At 41.3% G+C, this 23485-nt stretch overlaps 1 protein-coding gene and 2 long non-coding RNA genes across 4 annotated transcripts; 2 read left to right on the top strand and 1 right to left on the bottom strand.

The window, feature by feature from the left end:
• Positions 1 to 157: 157 nt before the first annotated feature.
• On the top strand, positions 158 to 3942 carry tmem11 (transmembrane protein 11). Its single transcript, XM_088936595.1, has 2 exons — positions 158 to 229; positions 3053 to 3942. The coding sequence occupies exons 1-2, from the start codon at positions 183 to 185 to the stop codon at positions 3567 to 3569; spliced, it is 564 nt and encodes a 187-aa protein (XP_088792721.1). The 5' UTR covers positions 158 to 182; the 3' UTR covers positions 3570 to 3942.
• Positions 3943 to 11452: 7510 nt separating this feature from the next.
• On the top strand, positions 11453 to 12028 carry LOC148818645 (uncharacterized). Its single transcript, XR_016094405.1, has 3 exons — positions 11453 to 11470; positions 11801 to 11852; positions 11998 to 12028. It is a non-coding gene; the product is annotated as an uncharacterized LOC148818645 (long non-coding RNA).
• Positions 12029 to 13679: 1651 nt separating this feature from the next.
• LOC148818644 (uncharacterized) lies at positions 13680 to 17801 on the bottom strand. 2 transcript variants are annotated; one of them, XR_016094430.1, is made up of 5 exons: positions 17643 to 17801; positions 14977 to 15132; positions 14758 to 14838; positions 14485 to 14539; positions 13680 to 14072 (listed from the first exon to the last, which is right to left on the bottom strand). It is a non-coding gene; the product is annotated as an uncharacterized LOC148818644 (long non-coding RNA). The 2 variants fall into 2 exon arrangements; XR_016094431.1 differs by lacking the exon at positions 17643 to 17801 and adding an exon at positions 17096 to 17177.
• Between the last annotated feature and the right edge of the window lie 5684 nt (positions 17802 to 23485).

Raw genomic sequence — 23485 nt, 5'->3', positions numbered from 1 at the left:
CAAACAGCTATACCCATGAACGTCTGCTTGCAAAAGCAGGACCCCCATAGACTACAGGAGCTGTAGTTTCCAGACCAATGCTTCAGCGTCGCTGAGGGAAACAAGGCTTTCCTGAAAAGAACTACAATTCCCATGCTGCGTTGCTTGACGTTGTGACAGCCGCAGTGTGTTAAGTCTCCAAGATGGCGGCGTGGGGAAGGAGGCGCGGTGTCCCAGTCAACAGGGAGAGGTCAGTGCTGCTTCATTCTCGCCGTCAAGCGAAATTAAAACACCTTGATCATCGCTGGCGGTTTTAAATAATATTTATGTATTCCGCCTTTGTCTTTAAGGGTTATTTTTTGTTGCCAGTTGTCAATATCCTTTCATTAATGGTCGTGTGAAGTCTTGTTTTGGTTAGGTGTGCTGTGACCAGGATCGCGATTAAAGATCTCAACAGACCCGATAATGTAAAAAAAAAGCACTTCCCCCCAAAACAAAAACGGTGCATCGTGGAGACTATCTAATAAGGTGTTTATTAGAAATGCAAGCTCAATTATTTATTTTAAAAAACCTGTCAACACATCGATGTTCGGAATTACAGCGATTACAGAAAGTAGTTGAACAAGATGAGAAAATGGTGGGGCGTGTTAAAACGGGTGCAACATAAATTAACACAATTGCACGTTTGGCGAAGTGAACTATTAGGTTTACATCTTATTGACTCTGTTCTTCGGACACAGAGACGCTATAACCTTTTTTTCGAAAACGACTTCATATTGGTCCGACGTCCTGTATTAATGAAGAAAGTGTCTGCTGTTGTTTTACAAGTTTTTTTTTCTGTTACAAAAAAGAAGCCGCGGAACAAAAATGTTCTGTGTTGTGGGGGGGAAAGTTAAGCGAAGGTCGCAGGATGGTTTTATTTACTCTCGTACGGCCGAGAATCCCACGAACGCAGCAGCCGAACAAGCCTAGAACTCATTAATTAGAAAAAAAAAGCTTCACAGTGTGAACAGCTTCTCACGGTGCTGATGGGTTGATTGTATTTTTTTAATAACCGCAAGTAATCAGCGGTGTACTGTAACAGAGATCTCAATACCAGAGTTGAAACTAAATCCAAACTAAGTTTATGTTTTCTTCACGATTCACTTAACTGTGTCTGTCTTTATATTGTAATATATGTGATGTCTGCTGATTGGATTTGGAGCCATTTTGTATGCAAACGTTGCACTTGAGTGAACCTTGGTCACTCTGATCTGGCCCACTGTAAATAAATAGGAAGTGAGTAAAGTTCAAATAAATAGTAAATAGCAAAACGTGGCATCGTATTCCTAAGCATATTGCTTCGATTATTTAGAGTGTTACGTCTCTCCTCGAATAGCCAAAGACAGCTGTGCGTTGAATAAAAATAAATGCACTACCAAAGTAGTGATAACATATTACCATACCGGTTTTGATGTCACACTGGGACTCGTGTTCTCTGCCAATAAATTTCATTCAGCAAAGCACGCTGAAGTGGAAGACACGGTTTTCGCTAGTAGTAGTAGAAACTGTCGCCATTTGCATAGTGAGCGTTTATTTAATTTTTGTGCAATGACGACTGAGCAGCGTTTCCTAAAGAAAAATAAAACAAACTGAAGGGAAGATTCTCTTCCCTCTTTGTTTGACAGAATGCAGTGGTTATTCGAAAGTCGTGTCCTCATTGCGAGTCACTGTGTCAGGCTCCGGTACAGCTGTGAAATCTTTTCACCCAGCTGTGATGAGGCCTGCCTTGTGAATGACAGTAGTAATTCAAACGATACACAGCGAGGGGCAGAAATAATGGAAAAAGATGCTTTTTTTTTGTAGAGGCATCTTACACTATTTTCATATTCTGAAATTAAATTTACATATTTCTATTAAATATTCTCATTACAGGGATGGGAATTTCGATATCGCCTATTTTTTTGGCTATGTATGTATGCACACAGTGCTCCTAGTTAATAGTGTAATTGTATGTGCAGTGCAATTTGTACTCATAAGAAGGTGCTTTTCTTTTTAATGTATTAACTGGCCACTCATGGGTGTCAAGTTGCTGCAAGGCTTTGGAACTTTTTATGATCTGCAGAACAGCCCTTAAAGGACTTGTGTCAATGTTCTGAAAGTTCATTCATGGGGTGGGTACTGTAGGACATTGTCTCGTTTTTATTTCTGTGTGATTCTTCGGTTGTCCCCTGAGGATCGGGAAAAAAAAATCACATTTTGAAAGTTCTGTTGTGAATGCTGAATTAAAAAAAAATCCCATTTGCGTTTTTTTTAATGCATTTGAAGTTTTTTCAGCTTCGGGGACGTCAATTTCAGTCTGAAAGAGTGTCGTTTAAAGGTTTCTAACTATTGCCAGGCTCCAAGAATCAGAACCTCGCCAACTGATTCTAGTTTCACCTCTGTGAATATTATGTATTATCTAATTATGAAACATATTGTGTTTTTCCCTGTTTTTTTCCCCCCAAGAAGCATAACAGTGGAGAAACAAGGTATGCCTTAATAGGCTGTCCTAAAATTTAAGAAGTACTAAGATTTCTGCGTTGATTGATTTTTCTGGGCTCACAACAAATCGATGGAGGACTGCGGTCTTTGTCGTTATGAAGTCAGGTTGTTTTTCTGAGAGGTCACTGAAGAGGTGTTTCGTCTTAAGAAAAATAATTCTCCGATCTTGTTTCAATAGTGTAGCTCATCAGACGAGCAATTAAAATAACTTGGCAGCTAATCTGTGAAGCTGGCAAATACAATAGTGAAAAACCGTGGACAACAGTGTCAGCGCAGCAGTGTTCACCATATTTAGTTACTAGTTTCTTTTATAATAAAGACTTTGTCTCTTGCACATTATCAGACTGGCTCGTGTGCGAGTAAGCCTTTGAAACGTTGTGACAGTTCAGCACAGCTGCCCCAGTGTGGAGCTGATACAAGCAGCTTGTGTATCCATCAGCAAGCTGGCCCATCTGCAAGGGAAATGGAAAAAACAACTATCAGAAATAAAAATACTCTGATCTTTAATCACTCCCCCTTTGTCCCCCCCCCCCCTTTGAATCCTCTCCAGGGGTGTGATGTCCACCACGGACTGCTACATCGTCCACGAGATCTACAACGGGGAGAATGCCCAGGACCAGTTTGAGTACGAGCTGGAGCAGGCTCTGGAGGCCCAGTACAAGTACATCGTGATCGAGCCCACCCGCATCGGGGACGAGACGGCGCGCTGGGTCACCGTGGGCAACTGCCTGCACAAGACCGCCGTGCTGTCCGGCGTGGCCTGCCTGCTCACCCCGCTGTCCCTGCCGCTGGAGTACTCGCGCTACATCGCCTTGCCGGCAGGGGCCGCCAGCGTGGCCTGCGCCGCGCTCTACGGCATCTCCTGGCAGTTCGACCCCTGCTGCAAGTACCAAGTGGAGTACGACAGCCAGAAACTGTCCCGCCTGCCCCTCCACACGCTCACCTCCTCCACCCCCGTGGTGCTGGTGAGGAAGGATGACATTCACAGAAAGAGACTCCACAACACGATAGCGCTGGCGGCCCTGGCTTACTGCGTAAAGAAGATTTATGAACTCTATGTCGTATGATTTATTAAAAACAAAAACAAAACAGCCCTAAAAGACCTTTAAAAAAAAAAATCAGCGTCTAGTATTGTTTGACATACACAAAGCTTTCTTTGTTTCTGGTTGAAGCCCAGAGGGATAATGGTTAAAACTATAGGGTTTTTTTTTCTATTTACTTTTGAAGTAACATCACCAGTGCACTGATTGATATTCTATTTTTTTCCCCCCAATCCTCCGTACACTAAATTGAGGATTAAGAGACCATTGAAAGTGAATGGACAAAACAGTTTGAAGTATTCTCAAAGGCCTGGTATGTTTTTTTTCCTAGTAGTTTTATTGTAACCCTTTATTGCTCATCAGAGAGTCCTCACTTCATTAAATATTAGGAAATCTGAAACACTCTTTTCTGTATTTTCTTTTTCTTTTTTTTTTAATATCGTTCTGGTATCCTTTTGCTGTAGTGTCTATTCAGAAACTTCTCAGCATGATCATTCCCTATTTTAACTTGCTCTTATGAGTTTTTTTCCCCTCTTTCCATGACATTTTTTTTTCCTGTCGTGCCAACTAAATTAACCTGAGACTTACATGTAATGGAAATGCCTGCCTTAATGCACCAAATGCGTTAAGGTGATCCTTGCATTTTGTCACCTGCAAGTCTGCAAATATTGCACTCTGTGTGTTGCAAGACCCCGGAGGTTTCCGCTGGAAGTCTGAAAGTGTGAGATGACTCGGCAGCAATTACAAAATGCAAGCTTGCAACCCATTCTCTCTACTTCGTAAAGTTCCAGTGATTCTAGTATGCCATGGTGAATATAATACACTGTAAAGAATAGAGTCTTACTTGTTGGGTGCATTTCCTGAGTTATTTCTCCTAGTGTGAACCTCATGGCAGAGCCTGTGGTTAAAAAAAATCCACACGCTGTGTGGAAATGCTGCAGGTGACTCTGAAAAACACTAGTGGCCAGTGCTTAAACATTCTGCTAGCCCTTGAAACGTAAGCCGTCAGTTATTGCACACGTTTATTAGAGAAGTCCTTGAGTGTCTGCCACTGGCTTCCCTGTGCACAACAGTAGCACGAGTTGCTCTCACCAGCTTGCCCTATTCACACTGTACACAGTAACATTGTGGTCTACAGTACCCTGTTTCTGTGCACCATGCATCTAAAGTTGCACTGCCGATTACTATCCTGGCTTGTTTGTGCCATAACTCAAATTGCCATCAGCAGAAGCTGCCGTCACAGTTTCCCCTCCGCAAAACTGTACTGGGATCTGATCTGAATTCTAATTTTAACCAGGGGAGATCTGCCCAACTGGCTCAGTTGGGTCTTCAGCTGAATTCTAAGCTGAAGTCATTATGGCTTCAGTTCCAAGCCAGATGGTTGACATGGACAGAGGCTGTATCAGTTTCGATTCAGGGTGGGATGAATCTTCGAGTAGGATGCCTGTTCTGTCAGCAAACAGAAAAGCTTGTATTTAAGAGACTAAAGCTCTAAAGGGTCAAAAAATTCAATTAGATCTCTAATATTATTTTCAGGTGTAGTCATGACTGGTATAAATGCAAGCGCTAACCTTTTAGTGGATTTGTGGGAAGGATTTTCAGCAAGTCCAAAGAGTTACAGAAGTATGTGTGGTGTGACCTGCTCTCTGAAAACAAGGGTTTTTGAAGCTAACGCTAATTATCAAGTTATTAATCTTAGTAACAAGACCTAGATCGAGAGTTTTAACGGAGTGATAAGCATTTTCACTTTGCTCATTTTCACTTTGCTTATTTCTAGTCACAGAATCTTGCTCAGACATGTTCAGATCTCAAAATCGTGAATCAGAGCCTCAGGTGAAAGCATTCACCTATGAAAATCTTGGTTTTAATGGAGCCGTTCATATCTCACCTGTAAAAACCAGTCGGAATGCTTTTCATGTGGATTTTCGTAGGTTTCAGTTCTGTGGTGCATCTATTATGGTTCCTGTATCCCTTAACCATTCATGCGAATATGTCTTGGTTCCACTGCTCTGGGAATCGCATCTCGAATCTCGCAAGCAGCTCTTTGTGTGCTTGGAAAGCGCAGCTTTCTGTGTCTACATTCAAATTGTTGTACAATTTACATACAGTACGAGCAGTCACTGTTACACCAAGATTTATACCAAGGATATACCCTGGACAGGACGCCAGTCCATCACTGGGCAGGCACACACACTAACACCAAGGCCATTGAACTTACCGGCATGTCTCTGGACAGTTATTAATACTGTATAACAGCATCGCCACTTGTTCCCGTTTACCCAGGTAAGCTATACACCAGGGAAATCTGCAGGTGTTGCGTGATAGAAAACGACAGGGTCAAAGATCCTTATTTCTTCTGAGCAGGTCAATTGCAGTTACATAAATTATTTTCACAAATGGTCTCTACAAAGCTGACGGTTTGTGTGGAACACATGCCTTTTGCTCTTATAAAAATGCAGATGTGGTGTTGAATGTGATTGCCTTGCCTAATATTCATTCAAGGCAAGTCATTTTGAGCAATCAGTCTTAGAGCAAAAGGTATTGTAATTGTGATGTATAAAGTGGTGTATTGTATTCGGCGTAGGGCTTTTTTAAAATTGTACAGAGCATTTATGACAGCCTTTGTCATTTTCAATGACTCGTTGCTATTAGCTGGCTTTTCACATTTCTAAAGGTAGCTAAAACTAACAAAAAAAAGTTGATTCAGTGTTCTTAGTTCATCTGAGGTTCATTACATCCACAATCTAATGAGCTGCGAAGTTTCAAAACCTTCATTTACATGAACAAAAACTGAACTTAAGTCGAGTGTTAAGTTACAGTCGGCTTCACGGGTTCTGCAGGTTTTAGAAAAAGAATAGAGAAGTAATAAAATGCATTACATTGCACTGTATTTCAGTCCAGCTGGATCTTGATCAGGGATCTTGATCTCTTCAGAGCAACCAGTGTATTTATTAAGCCAGTGATTTGAACAGTACAGGCCCCCAGGGTGTGTTCAGTGTTCGTGAATGCGGTGTGTAGTGCAGGGAGATGATAATTTGACAGCCGATCAAAAAGAATACAGCTCATTAAGAACAGTGCCAGAAAATCCCTGTGACCTCTAAAAGGCAGCTACAGTGGATTTACTCACGACACAGTAGGATAATGTAAATGTACAGGATAAATTAGCCAAGAATTATTTTCCTCCCAGAGATTAAATATCTGGCCACTTGCTGACAGTGTCCGCTTTCACCTGTGTGTGCAAGAATACTGTTAATGTCCTGCCAAACATGCATGGGGAAAAAAACCTGATGAATGCAAACGGACAGCTCACTCCAGAAGGTGAACGTATTTTTTTTTAAATTCATATTCAAGATCAAATGTATGGGACAATGGAGTAGGGTCCCAGGTTTGAGTCTGTTCTAGGTGCTCTACTATGTGGAGTTGTCTGTCTTGTATCTGTGGGTTTTTCTCCCACCAGCCTGAAACGTGGGCTGAGTTAGCTGATGAATTGTTCCGGCGTGCTTGTCATTTAGAATTACATGCACAACTTTCATCGCCAGAAGGATTTCGTTCTTGTATGTATGTATGCAGGTGTGTCTTAAAGACGAGCAGTTCACTCCGAGATTATCTCTGCAATTGCAGGGAAACGGAATAATAAAAATAAAGATCTGGGAGGTCAGCATGGTGGCACAGTGGTTAGCACAGCTGCCTTGCCTTGGCTTGTGAACTTGTGGCGAAACTAGCATGTGTAGCTTTCCTGCCTCTTTAGAAAGTGGAAAAACCAAAAAACAGTCTTGGAAAGTTCTTGGACTGCTGCCGTATTTTAATATAGCCATGGCAGGAGTAGAGCAATCCATCATTTTGCAATACACAAAAAGAAACACAAATAGGATGTTCCCCCCCCCCCCAGAGCTGGTTTTATTGTTTTCATCTTAGAAAAACAAACATTTGTGCATTCCTACCACTGGCTGGACTTGCTGAAGAGGGTCATTTCCTCCTTCTGCCTGCCTCAGCCCTTTCTCCTTGTACAATCCTGTTTCGTGCTTCGTGCATCGTCATCTTTCCGGTTCCAGGTGTCATTTCCAAGCAGACTAACTGTAAATAACATTTAAAATATTTTATTTGTCCCCAGGCAGGGGAGCAATTTAAGCAGCAAGCAGTGCAACATTCGGCGCATAACAACAACAAAAAAATTCTAGGAGAAAAAGGTGTAAGCATAAAAAAAATAGCAAACGGACCATGAAAGTGTTTAAAAGAAACAGTGTGTAGTATTTAGGAAGGTATTAAAGTGCATTCGCATTTTCTTGATGGGCTCTGTCCAATAGACATCATTTCCAGTCACTGTTTGTGAGCCTCAGGTCTCTGGAATGAAGCTAAATTTCCTTCTATCTGTCTTGCGCTGTGGACAAAAATGTCTTCCTGAAGGCAGAAGGTCAGGAGACTGCTGAAGGAAGTGAGCTTCCTCAGGGGCTGCTGAGCACACAGCTGTGCCAGGGGTCTGAAAGACTAGTTATTAGTCGAGTAATTTAAAAAAAGTAATTTCCCCCTTTTTACTGAAACAAAATGTATAGTAGACGCTAGACATACTATATAGCTTACAAAATATCTCTTGGTGAATTGCTGTCGCTACTCAGAAAACAAGCACACTACTTTAGATCATTTTTGTCTAAACAGTCACTTTTGTCTTCAGTCACTTGGTCTCATACATCTGTCAAAACACAAAATTATACATCCCAGACATACAACATAGTCTATGTTTAATCTTTGCACTCATTCTCCATCACTACAAAATACCGAGGATTTCAGAGGTTTACAGCATTCTGAAGGCGGCATTTGAAATTCATTACATTTCTTAGCTTATTCTTGCTAATCTTCCACTGTAAATACCAGTACAGAAGTATAGGTACAAGGTTAAAACTGGAATTCAAGAATATAATCTGTAATACCACAACATCTTCTATCTATTCATACAGTAGACCAGCACAAGACAGCCCAAGACCCGACTCACCTTGTTCTTGGTGGAGCATATTTATTACAATGAGCAAAACTCCCCCTCAATTGAAAGTTTCATGATTAAGAATATTATCAGTGCTATCATCATACTAGAAATTCAAGTAGGTAGCTGCGTTAGCATGCGTAGGCTGCAAAGAAACAAGTAAAGGTTGTGGTCACTTCATTGTCATATCTTTGTTCATATCATCATACTATCTGATATAGCACTGCTATATGTGCAAATTCTGAAATGTTTAAGAATTTATGTCAGGGTTTTTTTGGGGGGGTCAATTGTTGAGAAGAGGCACAAATACAGTAGACAGAAAAATATACAGATGTGAAGAAAAATTACAAGACAGACAGCTTTACTCAGAGCTCTCTTTCAGAGATCTGAAACCTGCGGAGATACACAGCTGACAGTAGATTCAACATCCTAGCAAATAAACAGGACATGTGCTGAATACCGGTTCAGTGCATGTCGTCAAACGCTCTGAGAGCCAAATGAAGAGTAAGCCACGACGAGTTATATGCAATTTAGGAAATGCCAGCGCACACAGGTGACTTCTTTTGGGATTTCGTGTTGGTGTTTGATTTGATAGTAACAGCAGGCAGGCCACAACTTTTAGGAGAGTTACAGTCAATTCTTGGTGCGTCATCTGAATTTCCCCTGATACTTTCACAGGACGCCAGGAGTCTCTCATATCTTATCTCTGCTTCTTCATCATGTCGGTTTCAAAGAGGCAGCAGTTGTACCTGTGGGATTTCATAACGTATCAGAGGAATACCTCATGTTCACACCAACAGCTCTACTGCAGACTTTGTCAGTTAACACCAGAGCTCTCAGTCAAAAACACTGTAATGTCCAGTGAGCAAGAGTTAAGTCTATAAGAATACAATTAAACCCATCTCAAAATTGATACCTATGTATTTTTTTTTAGTATACCATATAGTGACCGGCATGTATAGTTTTATTCCTAAAGGAAACACTATAGAAATGCATAAAAATAGGCAAGAATTATTATGATAAAATACTAAAACCTGTTTAAAGTTTCGTTGTCACAGGAATGTTAAGCGTGTTGTAACTTTATGTCCGGGGAAACCTGCTCTTGTCAGAGCAAAAGAGACTGCTACCACATTCTTGCGCCAAACAGACTTTGAGGTTAGAGAGCTCTAAAACCCTGAGAGAGAGATGCATCGCCTGGGTCTGTCACAGCTGAAGAGAAGAAAGAGGGAAACAAAGTAGAAAGAAACCAAGATAGTGCTGTAACAGCAGCAACCGATTCTCTGGGAACTCTCAGCCTAGGGAAAATGAAGAAAAAGAAAAAAGTAACGGAGAAGTGTTCTTCTTCAAGCTACTGGAAAATGAGCATCAATCACTAGCTTCATCATTATGATTGTTAGGTGAAACAAACAGGTGTAGCCCATTTGTGCAATCCAAACTATCATTCCTCTTTGTTTCGAACAAGAAGAGAGTTGTAGATTCGCTTGAAGAGGTTTCAACTCTTCAAAAGCACTGGTGGGTCCGTCTGGTCAAACTGGATTGATCGAGTCGAGGGCGTTCCACTGCTTCTCCCTGACAAGGACTACCCAGGGGACGAGAGCTGGAGGTGAAGCTCATTGTGCTCAGGACACCACGAGTGAAGAACTCAGCAATGTGAGGGAGCTAGGGCTTGATCTCAGAGGAGATCAGAGAGGACAGAGGCATCAGTGAATTGTTGACTCTGAGCCTGAGATGTCCATAGTGGCAGCCACTACCCTCATGGCCTCACACACCTCTTTGCAATCAGCCAGCTTTCCTTGACTGAGTTCTTCCTCCCTGCTGCTTTCACCAGCTCCCAGAGTCTCCGCCTGAGCCTCTTGCAGTACTTGGGAGTCTTGTCCTGGACACCATTTGGCTCTGGTGCTGATCCTGCTCTAGACCTTCTTAGGAAATGGTTCATCTCCTGCCAGGTAGGCTCCAACTCTTCAAAAGCACTGGTGGGTCTGTCTGGTTTAGCGAGTGAAGCCATCGTCTCCAGCTCCTCCTGGTCTCTGGGGTCGCTGTGGGTTCTTACAAATATTCTTCCACCTCCTCTTTTGTAAACTCCAGCTTTCCTGATCTTTTATCCATTTGCAATGCTTAGGGTAGGGTTTGAAGATTAACAAAGGGGTTGAATGTAATATGTACTCCAGTCCAGTAAACTAGTATTGAAAATCATACTAATGAGTTAAGTAGCTGCTGCAGCTAACCAGTTGACAAAATAAGTTGCAGTAACACAGTGTGGACTACTTTGACATGAACCAAGTGAAACGTGAAAGGATGTCATGGTGAAGTGGATTTATAAGTTCTTTACACAAAGAGTTGTGGGAGATTGGCACAGGCCATCCGGCCATTTTGTTGAAACCAACAGCTTCTTTACTTTTGAGCAATGGCTGCATGGGATTATATAATCAAACTGATATCACTAACCAAAAGGGCTACATGGATCGAATACTGTCCTCTCATTTGAACTTCCTCATGTTCTTGTAACTTATTACATGAACGCATCAGCTGCATGACTAATTAGAATTAGAAAGGTGGTAAACTGAGTGCATGATAAACGTTCACACATGAAAAATCTGACTTCTTGGTGCAGAGTTAAGATACATCAGGTTATAGAACAGTTAAGTGTCCTCCAAATAACTTTATACCCCTACATATCGCTAAATTCTTTCATTCACATCATGCGGCTTTCAGATACTAATAAGGATTAAATGCACTAACTGTGATTACTCAGTGGGCTATGGGGAAAAAAAAGATTTTGAAACTAGTAACTAATGGGGGGTTCTGTAACCACGCTCGATTTCTTGCTCAGGTGTAGCCAAGAAAAAAGCAGCCTGCACCGTCAGTCTGTAGCCACGCCCACTCGAATGACATCTCTCGCAGGCCACGCCCCGCGCACCTGTGCGCCAGGTTCTGCTGGAGAGAGCGGAGCTGAGTGAGTTTGTTCCGCGGCTTTTATGATTATTTCTTATTTTCCTTCATTTGAATGTAGATAAAATTTAAGGTAATTATGTAGAATAAACCTTACATAAGAAAAGGGTAAAACACGTATTTTCTTTGGGAGCTAAATAGCATTTTTAATGCACCTTTGTTCACAAAACTAAGCGTGTGCATTCATCCAAACCTACGTTTGGAAAGTACTTTGAAAAGTAGCTTTGTAAAGATTTTCGCTCCTTTCCAGAGTTTGCTCTTATATTCGTGATACAATTGTCGCTTGCAACTAACCTTTTAATGGGCTTTAAATTGTACATTTTGGTGTTTTCAGTTTAGTGTCTTCGGGAAGGACATGATTCGCACGAAATATTGGGAGTTTAAAGGTAAGTTGAAACGTTTTATTCATTTCTTTACAAGTATCTCATTCAAATATATTTTGCGCTATCTGCCTGTCGTTTGCCACTAAGAAACCTTGGTTTCAATTATCTTTAAATAATCGTCTAAATACTTGTGTTCTTGTGTTTCCAGTTTGGTGTCTGCGGGAAGGACATGCTTGGCTCAGCTACTGGAATTATCAATGTAAGTATTAACCTTTTTATTCGTTTACACGTATCATTTTAAAGTATCTCCCGAGAATTGTTCTTGGAAATGTGATGCACCGCGTCGAAAAAAAACTCAAACTAGAAGATACTAGATTTCTTCAGTGCAGAAATCGTTTTGACCCCGATATTGTAGGCCTGCTGTTTATAGAAATCGTTTTTTTGCTAAACTACGATCAATTTCGAGTTTTTTTATGCGTCCAATAGAATATTCAGAAACCGTTTAGGCTTTCGAATTGCATCACAACAATTAAAACAACGGAGCCTATAAAGATATGGATGAATAGTTTGTGTTAACTAAATTGTTTCAGAAAAAGAATGCTAAGCCAAACGGAAAGCATAAAAAGAATGTTAGTCTGCAATCGGGACACGGTAGCTGTATTGTGCTTTGGGTATTCACACTTGAAATGTAATCTTTAAATGTAACTTCTTCTATACCTTGTTGAACAGGAATACTCTGTTGCACCAGGCTAATCGCTTTATTGCTACTGTATCTTTTGAACGTGTGAATCAGTTCAGAAACTCGGTTGAACTAGCTAGGATAATTTCGAGATCCTGTTTGTAACCGAAAGTTAATACTGATTTCTGTTGTTTTGCAGGAAATGCAACGAAGTTCCAGTCTTCATTCCGGTCGCTGCCTCGACAGAAGCCTCGGAGAAACAGTAACGTGCTGTATGTTTCTGTTTTAACATGTAGCTGCTTGCAAATGTTTTCTTTCTCTGTTGACTTGTAACAGTATTTAGCGTTAATGTTGCCGTGCTTTGACACTTTGTAATTGAAATGCATGTTCATTTTCACTTCGACGCCTGTGCATCCGACGTATTGTAATGCTTTGTTTTGTATGCCATTTTCGCTCAATAAATTGTTGATTGAACCTTGATTTTGTTCTTTGATTTTTTGTGCAGAGTTCTGTACCCCCTTGGCCCTGAAAAACCCCGATGTTGGTGAGTTTTTTGGCGGAGAGATTTTGCTAACAGATTGTGGCCGCAAGGGGATCCCCTATCGCTTTTTGACTTGAAAAGGTCAAAGGCTACCCCCTTTTTAAGCGTGTCCAGATTTTCCCGCCAAAAAACTTAGTATCTGGGGTCTTCTTCGGGGTGTGGTAGCAATCAAGCCGAGCCTCGCCCACCTCACCTCATTGGAGAGGGGTAGGCGGGGGCTGGCTGATTGACCGCAGCTCAAGCCAAGCCCACTCGCTCCCGGCAGGAGAGGATGGCAGGCTGGTGGTGGCTTTGGTCCCTGCAGAGAGGCAGGTCTCCTGGGGTGTGGACTTAGAAAGCTGTCAGTTGCAAGCTGTGACTGATGGCTGAGTCCGCCCTGGGTGCCTCCTCTCTCTCGGGCCGAGGCCATCTCCAGCCTGCCTTCCCCTCTTGCTGGGAGTGAGGGGGCTTGGCTGGAGCTATCCTCAGTTCTCCTCCCCCCAGGGCTATACCCACGCTCCCTCCTAGGGACCCTTTCCCCCCCCACACACTATCTAAAAAGGCGGGAGTCTTCGCACTTTTCCAAGTCAAAGTAGTGCGGTGCGTGACGCACACTGCAAGACAACCCTTCGCACCTTCGAAAATACAGGACAATGCAGACAATGAAATGAGAGTTTTTATTGCAGAAATCACAGCACATACGATAGCAGCAGTCAACAGAAAACACGCAGGTCAAGAATAAAATACAGCACTGAATCGGGACACATACAGATCAAGCCAATGGTAACAATAATCAAATGTAAGAAAAAGCACACATTGTCAAGAATAAATTGCCGGAGATCGTCGGACTGCAGAGAACCAGGAGCCGCAGCACATACAATAGCAGCAGTCAACAGAAAAACATGCAGGTTAAGAACAAGATAAATCGGTACATAAAAGGTACACTACAGATCAAGCCATGGGTATCAAAATACAATCAAAGGAAAAGCACACGTTGTCAAGAAGAACTTGCCAAAGCACGACGAGTTGCTGGAGTGGATTGGAAAGGAGATCGTCGGAGCGCAGAGCAGCAGGAACCGCAGAACTGAAGGCAAAAGAAAACGGATCAAGTTAACAAGATATCGGATTTGCACAATCGATTAACTTGAAGTTCTGAAGTCTTAACTTTTTAAATAAACTGCCCCAATAAAGAAACATACAAACACGCTCAAATTCAACAAGAAACCAATAGGTAACAGCATGAGAAATCACAGATACATCCCAGTCCCACTACTTCAATATTTAGAAAGTAGCTTCAGCCTATTATGAATAAAAGAATCCATAAAAAACAACCAGCGCTTTTGTGTTTCCTATTTGTATTCAGCAAAAGCACAACTAAACGAAAAGAAGTGATAACATTAGTATAAAACCGTTCTGGTGTTAACATGCTGTGAAATACGTGTCGTCTTTACTACACAAATATAAATAGTATAGTGTAGGATAAGGATAAAACTTACCTCGGAAAAAAACACTTTAATAACTGGAGGCTGGTTTTTGAAATCCTTTTGTCACCTGGAGAAATAAGAAAACATACGAATTAGTTCTTTTAATCTTTGCAAATGTTGATCATTTCGGAACGGAAAGCGAAATTATAACCCAATTAGGAAAAGCAAAGATACTAACAGTTAGATAGTTACTAACTTTATACATGAAATAATTGAAGATAAATTACAGCTTTTTTCGTTAAAGGAAACAGAGCTAGAGATACCATGTCTTTAAAAAATACTTACATGAAAGGTAGTATAAGAACGCTGAATGCAGACTTTTACAACTTCGAGAGCACGCTCAGACAGGACACTCATTTCGGCGTCCTAAAACACAAATTAAACAGAAACAAATGCAATTAACAAAAGTTGCAACAACAATACATTTTTGTCCAACTTTCCTCAAAGTGAAATTTGAGTTTTTGTATTTAAAATAAGAAAATTCGAAATAAAACGCAAACGCACCTCACGCCGCAGAAACTCGCCCCGCCGCCATCTTGCCGGGCGCACCTGTGGAACAGGTGGACGGGGCGTGTCCGCTGAGGAAGGTCACTCTGGGGGCGGGCTCGGCTCCTGAATGACAGCTGGGCACTCGGTTACAAGGGCTCAACACTGACACTACTGAAGATAAAAAGAAACTTGATCTCACCAAATCATAAATTTAGTATTTAACGGCTAAGGATTTTCAGAGAACCTAATTCAGTGACATTCCCCTACAAAACTGTTCGCCGGACTCGTTTAGTTTGCGGCCAGCTGGTCGAATCAAGAGAAATGTGCTGGAGAGAGACCCCTGTCGCTCCTAGTTAGGACTGCACCTCTCTTGCACTGCTAGTGCCACACCTGTCCTGAAGGTGTCACAGTGGTATAAGGGGCTGCTTTTTCGAATTGAATTCCGAACTACGCATTTATAAAGGACTTAAACCCCCCATTTTCCCTGTTTTGGAAGGCCCCGAAAATGGAGCCCCCCAAAACGGCCGGCGTGGTAGAGAACAGCCCCTTTACAAACTCACCCCGACAGCATGAGAGCTTCACCCGGGGCTTAGATCTCAGACTGACGGGGAGGCTCGGGGCTCGACTTCAACTCTCAAGACTCTCCGGGAGTCGATCTGCTCTCTGAACTTTAGACGTGTCCGATGGTTCAGCCCGCGGAGCCACCAGGCCGGCCACACAAAATACCGGCCATGTACATCTCTTATTCAGCCTAAAGCCAAGTCACAGCCCCGAGACCAGGCGGTTTGCCTGTTTACTCTATCACCAGGCATTATTTTTTTAAAATGTCTGTAATGATTCTAAAGACAACTTTAATAAAACTACATGGACGATTAAATGGGTCTAAATGTTTTATACCCCAGCTGGTGTTTGGGCAGAGTATCCCTTTATTTCCTCAAAAACAGCAGGTGTCACGACAGTATATTTATATTTCCATGGGCGTTTGACAAGGTTCAACATAGAAGCTTAAAGATTACAGATTTAAAAATCAAAAGCAATGGATGTAAATAGAAAGTGAACTGCTGTATGCGTAGAAAACAGAACAGTGACAAGGATGTAATAACTAGTCTTGTAATCAATGAAGCATCACATCGCTTCTTATTATTACTATTGGAGACGCTATTTTTTCCATATACTATCATATGTGAAAGTTATTGTAGTCAAATGCACAGAGTGCAGGTGGTGAAAGTGTTTTTTTATGAATATCAGACCACTGGCAATGAATTAGTGGAAGCAGTGTGCGGCAGGTGTTTAGGAGTTTTGTATTAACTCTAAGAGAGATGCAAATTCATTTTTATTCATTAAAAAAGTCATTAAAAGTCTATATCGTGTTTTACACTGTATACATAGGTTCTACAGTGAAAAGGAAACCACGTCAACGAGTTACGTACAGTACAGTAATCACAGGTGAGACTGACTGGCAAACACTAACAGTATAATTCTTACTGCTTGACCCAAAGCTAAAAGACGGGAATTCTGAAACACTGTTTCTGGCGCAAGGGTGTCGCTAACTTGTAACCTTTTACTATTGATGATAGATGGGGATGAACATTGTATTTTGAATTAAACTGTAAACAGATCGTAAATCCTCAATTAAAGTTTCAATAAGGTTATTTCATCAGCGGTGTAGTTAAAAGTATGGAACGGGATTGACTCCAGTTACTTGTCGGAAAGACTGAGGGATCCATGCCAACTCCAGGATCCAATCCGTGTTTTACACATTTCTAATTCATTAACAGTCCGAAGCCAGGTGTGATTAATCTTTATCCGCCTTCAATTAGTCTCCTTTAAAAATTGCTCTGGCAGCAGTATTGCGTCTTTGTCCTTAAATACCGGCTTTGCAGCAACAGGAAAATATTCCCGGGATGTTTCGCTTTATTTGTGTAGCAGAATGTCGGACAAGTTTTCTTCCTATTTTGATAGGAACAGTTCAAAACGAAACGAGGGAAGTCATCAGAGCTTCAGAATAATTAAGAAGGCGGCCAATAACTGGATTTGTCTTATAAAGAAAAGTTGAATTCAAACTAAACCAGTAACTTTTTTTTTAACAGGCGAAATGGAACGGATCATTGTTGCTGCTATTTAAAATGGCTACCTGTATTTTTAGTGCTTGCTCAGGTCTGTTAGTGGTGTTTCAGCAGGTGTCTTATTCCCTAGATCCTCCTCTCCAGCTCCCCGGCCTTCCTGTCCTCTACAACAGCCTTGACGCCGAAGGGCAGAGCTCCCGTGTGGCGTGAAACCGGACAGATGAGCGGTCAGCTCGAAGGTGAGAATCCAACCGGTCTGCACTCTGCTTGCAGAGCCTCTTGCTTCCAGGTTTAAAGAAAGAGCTTTGTGTGTAGTCGGAGAAATCCCAGGACCAATTGACTTTTCTCAGTATGGCAAAGCAGTAGATTGTGAAGAAGCCCACAGCTGCGCTCACTTAATCTGAGGGTGGGGGAAAATACCGCGGGGAAATGGTCAGTACAGGTAAAACAGGGTTTCGCTCCGTTGAACACCTCATTTTTGCCTTTCAAATGTGGTGTTAACTTTGTATAGGCTAAGGCGAGAGGCCAGAACTTGCGGCTACATGGGTTAGAAACGCTTTTTCTCCCCTTTTCAAGCAGCAGCAGCAGTTACTCCCGGCGAGCAGCCGGACTCACCTCGCGGTCCCGGGTGGCCACCGTCTCTCCGACCGGCTGTTCTGACTGGAGCGTTTCCTCTCCCGGGGCTCCAGACTGCGGGCCGCCGGAGCGTCTGGATAACAGCCGGTTGTGTTACGTCTGTACTGTTTCTTGTTCAATTTTTGCAATAAATTGTCCTTGGATTGTTTCGTGAACCAAATTGTTTGGGTAGCTTGGTGGGGTGACTTTATGTAGTAAGAGCGCATCTCCACAGGGGATCCTCTTCCTGTTTCTTTAATGAGCCTACATGCATTTCCTCTCTCCCTGCAGACGGCTCAGAGTGGCTGTCAGTCATGATTTTAGGGTGCTTCAAAGGCATGCATCCTGTGGACAAGCAACTGCTTGATAGCACAGTTCCTATTGGTAAAATAATTCTTTAGAGACACTTGCATTTGTTTAATGTCATTGGCAAGAATTTGAGAGAGAATGTAAATAAGTGAGGTTTAATATGCTTTCCTGTGGCTGAGCACACCATGAGAAAAATGATCACAGTCCTGTAAGAGCACTTCATGGTTAATTAACACCTGTGTGATGCTATAACACACACCCTCACTATCTACTTCACAATGCTACACCTCTGAACACTATTCCACATTTAAGTAGGCATTTTGAGTGCCAACTCAGGAATTCAAGCATCTTAACTAATAAAGATGCACATTTAAAGGAAGAAACACTCAATTTCTTCAACTGTTTAACTATTAGTCAGTGACAAACATTTTGAACATTCAAGGAATTAACTTTTAATCTGCATGCAGCAGAATCCAATTCAACAGCTCTTTAAAATATCTACTGATTACTACTTTAGGACAAAATCATCAAATGTAAATCAATCGTAATGTCTTGGCAGGTCTCTGAGATCTCTGTAGTTCCTCACAACATGGATATGATGAAAGAAACTGGAAGTTTACTTGGAAAAAGACATTTCATAAGGAAAACCATTGTTTGCTTACAAACTTAGTTTACATTTCATGTTTCCTTTTGTGGGAAAAAGGAAACACTAAACTATCCAATGATTCCTTGAAAAACAAGAGAGATGAAGAGATACAATGTTCAACATTTGTAACTCCAGGTGCAGAGCTATTTACTTAAAATGGAATGAGTATCAAGTGATAAAATGATCACTCTATTATTTTATGTTTTCATATCAACATTTAAAAGAATTTGGAATGTGATATCTTTTAAACCCCTGAAAGACAAAACGCTACATCAAAACTCCCTCTTAATGACGTAAGAACCTGTTGTTCAGAATGACCTCTCATGCAGGTGAGGCTGCAGACTGTGTTGAGTGTCCAGGTGGTCCTCATGATCCCCCCCAGCTCAGGGACTCGGGGGTAAGGCCTGTGATTGTCTGTACTGTTGAGAGTTGAGAAATACAATCAGAAATCACTGGAGATATAATCATTCCTCCATCACCAAATATGAAAACAGATTTCAGTATGAGACAAGGCTTCTTACTGTAGAACCAAACGGCTATGTAACCATTTCATGTCTGTTTCGTGTATATATAATTGATATTGAAAATCATTATGAGCCTAAAAATCAGTCTGTTTCACACAAGTAAAGGTTAACCTGCCCAACACCCCTTTGTTACTCAGTTACTGGCCTTCCCCAAGGTAGGCTTACACTGCCCCAGAGCACTAATATATACAGACACCCACAATTAACTGCAGATACAAATATAATTCCCACAGTTCAAAACAAGTCATGACAGGTTTTCTGTAGAATTGGGTTGTCAGCACAGGGTGGGACAGTTGCTCAAGCCCAGAGGAAAATAGAATCAATACAAAGTCTATTGTTTAATAGTTATCTATGATGAGTCATATAGCAGTACTTAAATGTATGTATGTGAATTATTAGCTCAAATAACTGTGATAAAAACAAGCGGCAAGACCAACACAACCCAATTAAAGCAGTCTAAAATAACAGTACAAGTGTCAGGGATGGATTTCTGTTAGGACAACGTGGCCCTAAAATCATACCATTCATGCTCATAACCTTTTATCTCATCTAAATCTGCACGGGGTTAGTCTGGACTCGACATGCTTAGTACAGTAGTCAGTGCAGGAGCATGTAAAATTACCTGATAGCAACACCGAGTCCCAGATGAAACTCCAAGAGTAGCACCTGTAGGACACAGGTACTTCAGGCGTCTTTGTACTGGGGCTGTATGTAAATGTAAGGATGTAAATTATTCGCTCACATAACTGTGATAAAAACAAGCTGCCAGACAAACCAAAACTCCAAGAGGATGAGTTGAAATGACCTGTTTGAGGCCTGTAGGACCCAGGATATTTAAAGTTCACTGCAGGAGTCTTTGTACTGGGGCTTTGGTATGGTGTTGTGGGCCACAGGGAAGAGTGCCACCTACTCGTACACTGTTTAAAAACTGACAGCCACCGTGCAAATAAAACACACTTTTTCATAAAATCTTAGGAATCTTACCACTGTGCTGGTGCTGATGGTGAGAGTCTTCCCCAAGCTCACTCACAAATACTGTCCCTGACCAGGAAGAACATTATATATCCACTGAGTAATTGTGTGATGTTCTCCCATATCCAAAATCTTCCTTACCAACCTGTTTGGCTGAATACTGTTAAATGCAGATATGTCAGCAAGAAGTACACACACATAGGATGACAGAGTATCTAAATGCTTGTACTCTTGATTTAACAAAGCAACAGACTCTTCTTCCACTCCTCGTTTCGCTCTGTAACACAAACTGACAGGGGTCCCTGAGTGCACTGGTTGCAGACTGAAGATGTAACAAAACTATTCGTTCAAATCATTTCATTGTGACTGAAGTTAATGTAACTGGACAGAAATATTTTAACTTAACAGGTTATAGATGTTTAAGATAGAGTTATGCCAATGTGCCGATGTCTTCCACAAACTCAGAACTGTATATATGTCCAGTGACGTTTGGAATAATTTATAAAATACAGGCCTAAGCTCTTCATGACTTGTTCATTTCTGCAAAGTATTGCCTTCCAGATTTTCCAGGCACATTCATTTTTGAGTCCTTAAAACACAAAAAACACACACTCCACTTGTTTAGATGTTACAGTAAAGGGAGACACACCAGTGGGGTCAATCACATTGTTAAAAATAGGTTCTCCTGGTTCTCTTCTCTCAAACAGAGCAAAAAAAAAAAATCAGTTCATTTACATAGTGGGGTGTGTGCTCAAGCCAGCTCCCATTACTAAGGGCTACCTGGCCAATCATGGTTTAGATCCTACGCCACTCCTCCTGTACATTATTTCTATTCATTAGTTTCTCCACCTTGGAATTCTAATCTCTTTTAGCCTGTTTCAATTCTTCCTATATCTTCCTCTGAATCACTTTCCCCTCTCAAACTATCACAGCTTTGAATTCCTGCTCTTTCTTTTTGGATTAGATCAGATCATCATGTCAGTGGTTTGATATGAACTTTATAGGTGTTCTTAATGTTTCCATAACAGGGATCTAATGTCCTAGAACCTCTTGTGTAGCCTTTTACATACTGATAATCATTAGGGAGAACTCAATTAAGCAAACAGCCATTGAAAACTCCCAAAATTAATTTCTGAGGCAGTTTTATAATCGGCATCAGGAGAAATCTACAGCAGAGTTGAAAACGCCTACCCAAACTCCCATGGCAGGTAGCGAGGTCATAAAGAAACAGACAGGAGTCCCAGATCTGGTGAGTTAAAGACGTGTCAGTTCAAAAGGTCTGTTTTTTTCTTCTTTTATCTTATACTACCTGCTCTTGATTATTTCTTTACCTTTTTCTTTTTTCTAATTCTCTCTTCTCCCCCTGCCCTTTCTTTGTTTTGCTATGGTTTAGTTTAATACAAAGCCTTTGTTTTCCTGTTGTCTTCCAACATGTTCCCTATGTCCTTTTCCAAATGGGAAATCATGTACTCACCATATCCAGTCAGCTGTAGTTTGTGTGCAGCTTGGCTTCAGTTTCTACTCTCTGTCATCTCTGGGTTTGATTTATATGGCCTGCAGGTACGAGCACTGCTCTGTCTTGTTCCACTTCTATCATCATTGCAGTGTTGTATGTTGCAGTACTTCAGTTCTGCCACCTAAATGAGATCAAAAGTCTGAGCAAAATCTTCTTAAAGTACCTCCCATTCAGTGCAGTGCCCATCATGGCATGACAAAAGTTATACAAACAGAAATTCATAGTTCAGAACAAAGTGATGTGAAAACGAACATCAAAAGTTTACCTTCCAAGAATAAACATTTTAGAGAGAACATTCACACATTCTTCCAGTGAAGCAGGTGGACAGAGTGATACTTAGAGAATCCAGTTCATGTCCAAACACTGCTGGAGAAGGACAGGTGCACACGTGATACTGACAGACAAGAAAACATGAGGGAAGAGCTGGTATTTTACAAAGTGCTTTACATTTGACAGGTGCTTTGTGCAAAAGAACCTGGACTGTAAAACACAGGCTGTGTGCCGGCAGAGCAGAGATACTCCTACCTGCATTGTGGCAGCTGTGTCCTCCAACGAGCTCAGTGTGCAGGATCTCTCCTTTCCGGAAGTAGAAGCCTTCAGGTCTGAAATAATCCACAATGCACACACTCTCGATTAAAGAGTCCTCTCATTAGCAAATGAACACTAACGTGTTTCAGTTTCTCTCATTAGAAAGTCAGCACTGTCACAGATATAGGGATTCCTAAAGTTTTTCATCTCTCATCTTACACACTCTTGATGTAAACTTGGCATTCTGCATGCATGTCCAGGTCAAGCTGTGCTCAGACTTCCTGATACAGGCGAGTCTGGGTTTTCTTCATTTTGTGTCTTGTGTTTGAATGGTGGCTGTATCATCTTTACAAGATGTCTACTGGACTGTTCCAATTGTAAAACTTCTGCATGAATGTCAAAACCTGCCTCAAGTGTAGGCGATAGCTGACGATATTAAATTGTTGTTTTTTTTCAATTATAACGGCACTTGAATAAATATGCAGTTAAATTTTATTCCTTTTAAACATTTAAGAACTTTTAAATGACATACTGTACTTTTTACTTAGTTTTCACTGTATTTACTTGATTTATACTGAGTTAATATAAATCGTCTCCTGCTTCAGTGACCACAGTAAGACTCACTGTGAGTCCCAAACTGTTACAATTAAGCTCTATATGTACACAGTACAGTATGGTGGCCACACCTCCCAGTCACCGTAACACATAGCTCAAGGCTCTTTTAGCAGTCAAACCACAACCGATGAGTTTGCATAAAAATAACACCCACAGCAGTCTGAATAAAATCCATGCAATAGACATATGACAAGCTTATATACATCTACATACCTTCACACACAACATTTGTTATACTGTAGGTAGATTCTGTTGTCAAAGATGATACTTATAATAAGAGCTCTGTTCTAACTCATTTGTGGTCATTGTAATCCAAAGAATATTAATGAAGATGTAAATATGATTCAGAGGATAGAAAATTGCCTTCTATTTAATTTATACAATTGTGACTTTCTGTAATCCTACCAGTTCTGTACTTGTAGGAACTTCAAACACATTCTGTTTCAGAGAGGAGTGTAGGAAGATCGTCATCTAGAAAATGATCTGATTGGCTTCTCAGCTCCCCACGTCTGGCCAGCCAATAGGAATTGAATAGATGCCTCCTCTTATTGACCAATAATAAAGCTTACAATAGAAACAGCTCCTCAGTATATGAACAGCTGACCAATAGGTGATTGAGGTACTCCAGCCACCAGTTGACAGAGTGTGGCTCTGGTTTCTAAACTTTGCCAATAAAAACTCCTCAGCTCTTCAGTCAGGAAGCAGATCTGGAAAAAAAAAACAGTGTTACTAC

The sequence above is a fragment of the Atractosteus spatula genome, chromosome 18, assembly GCF_055471065.1.
Source record: "Atractosteus spatula isolate fAtrSpa1 chromosome 18, fAtrSpa1.hap1, whole genome shotgun sequence".
Taxonomy (NCBI): domain Eukaryota; kingdom Metazoa; phylum Chordata; class Actinopteri; order Semionotiformes; family Lepisosteidae; genus Atractosteus; species Atractosteus spatula.
This window is presented reverse-complemented; position numbering and strand designations above follow the sequence as displayed.

Bases quoted from the DNA above. Each gene is read 5' to 3' on its own strand.
- tmem11 (XM_088936595.1), top strand. From the start codon at position 183: ATGGCGGCGTGGGGAAGGAGGCGCGGTGTCCCAGTCAACAGGGAGAG. The intron at 230-3,052 runs GTCAGTGCTGCT...AATCCTCTCCAG, and splicing joins GTCCCAGTCAACAGGGAGAG to GGGTGTGATGTCCACCACGG.